Source organism: Trachemys scripta, chromosome 1 (genome assembly GCF_013100865.1).
Source record: "Trachemys scripta elegans isolate TJP31775 chromosome 1, CAS_Tse_1.0, whole genome shotgun sequence".
NCBI classification, from domain to species: Eukaryota; Metazoa; Chordata; order Testudines; family Emydidae; genus Trachemys; species Trachemys scripta.
In genome coordinates this window covers 285,752,977-285,758,976 of record NC_048298.1, presented here as the reverse complement: position 1 = coordinate 285,758,976, position 6,000 = coordinate 285,752,977, and the positions used below count along the sequence as shown (strand labels likewise).

General features: G+C 40.5%; 1 protein-coding gene across 6 annotated transcripts in view; it reads left to right on the top strand.

The window, feature by feature from the left end:
- ENOX1 (ecto-NOX disulfide-thiol exchanger 1) overlaps positions 1–6,000 on the top strand; it is a 497,518-nt gene that overhangs the window by 450,260 nt on the left and 41,258 nt on the right. For all 6 annotated transcript variants that reach the window (XM_034758427.1, XM_034758426.1, XM_034758428.1 and 3 more), the window contains one exon: positions 2,950–3,057. In XM_034758427.1, the coding sequence (XP_034614318.1) occupies positions 2,950–3,057 (108 nt within the window). The remainder of the gene's footprint in view (positions 1–2,949; positions 3,058–6,000) is intronic.

The window sequence follows — 6,000 nt, the reverse complement described above, 5'->3', positions numbered from 1 at the left end:
TGCTAGCAGAGCACCTCACCCTCCCTGATTGAACTAACCTCGTTATCTCCATACTGATTTATACCTGCCTCTGGAAATTTCCATTACTTGCATCTGAAGAAGTGAGGTTCTTACCCACGAAAGCTTATGCTCCCAATACTTCTGTTAGTCTTAAAGGTGCCATAGGACCCTCTGTTGCTTTCTCCATTCTGGCATTTCCTAAATTTGGAGGACTTGACTTTGCAACCCTAATAACATTTCTTTAGCATAGTTGTTCATATGTAATACGTAAGCACTAGAGCTGAGCGAGAACAGGATTTTCCATTCTATGAAAAATTCTAAGATTTTGAAAACTTCTTTTTCTGTAGAGAAAAGAAAAAGAAATCTCACAATTTTTCACAAGATGGCAACAAACAAATCTTCCAGGAAAGCAGCCCAGGAAGCCAGCCAAGCAGGGAACCAAGCTACTGAGAAGCCTGGAAGCTGGGGCTCCCAAGGGCTTGTAGGCTCTCAGGTGCCACTCAGTCCACCAAGCAGGCTACTGAGGAGTGAGGAAGTCCAGGCTCCCCAGCAACTCGCCAAATGGAGCTAGAGGGGTGGGTAAGCTGGCAGGAAGGGCTCTGTCAGAAACCTGACTGATTTTCATTGGAATTTTGACATTGCCCTGCAGAATTGGTGTTTTCTGACAGAAAAATGTTCCGATAGAAAATTCCCCCAGCTGTAATGAATGTGTATATTTAATAACAGTGATGTACAGGTTGACTAGATGCTCACCTTCTCCATGTTCTCACCACAGCAAGTTTATGGTACCTTTATTAGCTGCCTCAGATCACTCAGCGGACCCAGATGCATTTTCTGCTGGTAATTCTTAAAACATATATAGCTTCAAGGCTTCAAAAGAACCGAGGAGTGAGAAGCCACTAAAGCAGTGGTGCCCAAACTTTTCCTCTTGGGTCCCCTGCTTACCAGTAATGGAATGTGTCCATATCCCTCCCTGGCCGGGAGCGGAGTCGTGGCTGGGCCAGGGGCCGGAAACAAGGGCTGGTGGCTGAGAGTGGGGGCTGGGAGTCAGCGGTCGAGTCACAGCTGGAGCCAGGGCAGCAGCTGCGGCCGGGATATGGGACCAGAGATGGGGCTGGAGCGGAGCTGGGGGCAGAGTGGGGTTTGGTGGCACTCCCTCCCTGCCCCGCCATGGAGTCTGGCCTGAGCCCCACCATGTTCCCTTGGACGTTCCTCCGTGCTCCACTAGCGGGATGCGGCCCACAGTTTGGGAACCACTGCACTAAAGCAACCTAGCTATAGTTTGGATTTCAGTCACAAATATAAAAAGGTGATTTATCAAAATTTACTTCCATCTAGCTGTGGTGACCCAGCAATACCATGGGAGGTTGAAAAGTCTGGGAGTGTTCATAGGAAGAAGTTTATGTAGACTGTCTAGCCCAGGAACCAGTGGGACTGAAACCATTTTTGATATTTGCTTCCACTTGCTATGCAAACTTTGTCAATCAGTTTAGATACGAGTGATGGCCCAATTTGTATAAACATGTAAGCTATTTAGCATGTTAATAAACCGGACATTCTGTTTCATAAATGATTATTATTTGTTTGGTTTCATGTGGCTATACGTTGTCTGATGGAATGTGACGCTCTGGGTTTTCTGAATCACCCTGGAAAATGAGCACAATTAATTGGAAAATGGTGTGTGTGTAATGGCAGTGTCAGAGACCTTTAAAACATTGAATTAATCCATCCAGCTGGTAGTCATCCACATCAGGAATTCTGTATCAATCCCTGTTCAAGCCTTGATGCTTCAGACATTTCCACACAGCTCTAAAAGCAGGTTTCACACAGCTCTGAAGAAGAAACGTTGATGCTTAATACTGCTAACTACATGATATAAAATTTGCGCACTAAAAGGGCCTGCTAAACACACCCACAGCATTAGCTGAAGTCAGAGAGTTATGGGTACTGTGCACCTGGGTAAATTAAGCCTTAAATGTTTACTATGTATAACACCAGTAACTGAAGTTTCTTGCTACTAATGCACTTGTTAACTTACACACCTTTTTAAAAAATAGTAATCAAAGTACCATGTTTTCACAGCAAATAAATGTTCCTTGCTTGATTACTAAAGGGAGAGATACTAAACCAGTTTGTAATCTCTTGCTTGTATTTTCTTCCTCGTTAGCAGGGTCTAGTTAGTACTTGTCCTCTCTATACAGAAATACATAACCAGTTTCAGAATTAATTGAATCTAATGACCAGTTCCTGGCAAGTCCCAATGTCTGTTCATGACTTACAGCTGGATAGGATGAGGGGAGCCAGGCCCTTCAAAAAGTCTCTACGTTTCAGAAATTCTCTGCGTAAAAATAATCTTTTGGTCATCATTTTGTGTTTTGAGAGATCACATCAGCAGTTTTCTTGGCTGATACATTGATTGATTGTCTTGCTGATCTAATAACACATCACCATCATAGCATGAGAAGAAAAGAAATGTTTAGTCTTCTTGGCAACTAAGTGCAAACGCTTTCCAGAATATTGCTTTGCCTCGAATGAAATGGCTTTTGGCCAGTGACTAATTAGAGTAAAGGGCTGTGCTTGTGAATTATGCATGTACTGTAGAGTTTACCCTAGTATTGTCAAAACCACAGCATATACTTCTACAAATAAGGTTGTTGTTCAAATGGATGTGACAGTCCTTCTGTGGATGATCTACTCTACCAAGTGTTTGTGCTTTAGTGTAACAAATAGCTTAACTGCACATTTACAAATGCATTCCTTGTGTAGTACTGCTGTGGAAGGAAATGCAGATGGAAGTAATTTACATCTTGTTCAACTTAGACACAACAGACTTAGTAACAATAATAAATATAGAAATAACGTGAAAAATGTTGCTTACAGTGAGGATTTACAATATTTAACATTGCTCAGATTCTGATGGTGCTAATCACACTCTTTTCGCCTACCCAGCAATTGCTGAGTATACAGGAAGAATTAAATAACAAAAAATCCGAACTGGAGCAAGCAAAAGAAGAACAAACACATACACAAGCCAGGCTTAAAGTTCTTCAGGAGCAGGTGAGTGCTTACATTGAGCATAATCCTTATTTAGGACTACACCGGAGGACCTGATCCTGCACCTTTGAAATCAGTGGAAGTTTGGCCATTGACTTCATTGTGATCAGTATATGATCTTATGTGACCTGTGTGTGATCTAACGAGCATATACAAAGGTTAGTTGAAGTTAATTAATAGTATAGTTTGGGGAAACATTGTCAAAGTGAAATTGAACTCTGTCAGTTTTGCAATATCAGATGTTTAATCTCACATCTTGTATAACATTTTCTGTTATGTTCCTCCACACAGATACCTGTGATGTGTGAATGTTTTGTATCTGAAAACAAATTAATTTTGGGAGAATTCAATATACCAGCAAAGCAAACATATTTCAAAAAAAGCCAGCTATTTCTTTTAAGACTAGTAGTGAGGAAAATGAGTTTAGCATCTCCTGTATTATTCATACAGACACATGTATACAAAGGACTGAATCATGATGACATTAAAAAAAAAATTCCCAGTGCATCAGTGCACTTATCTAACTGTGGTGAGAAGCAAACCTTTTATGTACTCTGCAAATCTGATCGTTTCATTTTTGCTTTCATTGATACTGAAGTGCTGTATGACATTGATAAGTGTATTTGAAAATATTGTCTAATACGCAGGGCAAGATGGATCGTTGCACAGCAAAGGAAGATCTGTGCCTGTTTGTGTAGTACTGGAGATGAAATACTGTGTTGTCCACACACACAGAGTATACAAATAAATGTTGCGTGTCGACAATTTGATTGTGGAGACAGTAATTACAACTCCATAGTTCTTAACTGAAGTAGACAGTGGACTGGTTTTTGATTGATTAATGTAATCTAGTAAAAAAAATTCAGAAGTGTACGATGTAAATTGTTTAGATGGCAAGGATTCAAAAAGTCTATGGTTTTCACAATTTTAAAAAATCCTTTGGAATTTTTGAATGTTTATATATTTTTATAGTTATGCACATCGGAAGTGTCGTCAGATGCAATTGGCACAAATATACTTTATAATCTGACAATCCAGATTTTGCAAAATAAAGTTTTCATTTAAAAAAAATATTTCTAGCGCTTACGGTTGCAAAGATAACTTTCTAAATGTGAACTGATATAACGCCATCTTAGACAAAAGGGTATGAGGAAGGATGGATTTGATTACAACTTTTTTGGCACCTAAAACTTCAGATGAGAAATGGGCTAAGGGACCTGTAGGATCTATATAGTATATAGGAAACATGAATATATATATAGGGTATTTTAGGTCTCAATTTTACCATATGTTAGTAGTATTAAAAGGACAGCATTATAAAATATTCTTTTAAAATATTTTTACTATAACACTCAAAATATTATAAAACATATAGGAAGATCTTACGATCTGACAACCACCATAGTGCAACTATGTCTTTGCATTGCAAATATCTGTGACATGCTGAATATTGAAAATCGGGGCAGAGTCAAATAAATGTGAACATTCAACATCAAAATAATAGCACAGGGGCTACTGGATTGATTGTATTATAATTTTTTGTATTACATTCAGGCTTTGATGGTACTCTTAAAGATTCTGTATATTTTTTCACATGAATTACCTGTAGAATGATCCTGTAGGACAAATGCCCCCCTCCCAAAAAAAAAACCCTTGGACATTTCAGTACACTGCTAAGGTGGTAACCCTTCTGCTTTCCTTTCAGGTTCATGAAGGGTAGCCCCTTGGCAATTGCTGGCTCTAGTTCAGTGTGATGCGTCCGCATGCTCTTTGCTGATAACCACACTTGCCATTGAACATAGAGCCTGCCTTTGGGGTAGGGCAGCTCCTGTTTTTTCCAATATTGTATGTTTTTCCAAGGTTTCTGTTACTATATTATATCATTTAGGATATAAGATAATATAATTTAAACTGAAACAAAAAAAATATTGGAAAAAAGGGATGTTACCCTTTTTGTGTGTCTGCACCTAGGCATTTTTTCCTTAACATTTTCTACTATTGCTACCCCAGTGCAATGGTGGGAGTCTAGTGTAGACAACGCACCAGTGGCCACAAGCATTTTATCCTCTGTGCTGTCTAACCCTGCTCAGAGCAGATGACACAGAGGTGAAAATGGCCACAACTGCCAATGCTGTGGCTACACTAGAGTTACCCTCTATGAAACTTACCAGTGGTGGTCATGGGGTGGAAAGTTTTTTTGGGGAAAAGTCTAGTATACATATTTACCTAGAGACAGATTCCAGTCTCTAGCAGAGTGAGAGTATAGTTCAGTGGTGAATCTGAAATCATCAGTAGAATACATGCTGTGCATCACACAGGTAATAGCCAGTGATTGTAGGGTGGCTGCACTTGGTGAACCTGAAGAAGGAGGGGGTAAAGGTAAGTAAACATATGAAATTAGCTAACCTCCCCTGCCCTTTTTATTTTGAGCAATGAGCTGGTTACCTTAAACAACATGCTGAGCTCCCTTTCAGACAAGAGCCTGCTCTTCTGACCTCTTACTCATGTGAGGGAGTCCAGCGGTACTCAACAAGACTGCTCGAGTAAGGATGACTTGTGTCATTAAGAGTGTGCAGAATCAGGATTGAAATTACTAACTTTTGAGTTACCACAGAATATAATTTAATATAAAACTTCATAACTTTGGGACTTCGTGGAAGTGATTTTCTTCATTCCGAAAGGAATCAACTGTTCACACCGTTGCCTCCTAGTGACCATTTGTGCAGTGTTGTGATTTTAGAGTTGCTTGCAGGGCCGGCCTTATGGGTGGGCGATGTGGGAAAACACTCAGTGTGCTGTGGTTAGGGGAGCACTGTTGTCAAGAGCCAAGAAGCAGGGTGGGCCTGGGGTCCGAGGCTGCAGAAGGGAGCTCAGGGCAATGGGGGGGAAGGAGGCAGCCTGGGCAGGGGGTGATGGGGAGTGGGGAGCCCAGGGAGGCAGCAGGGA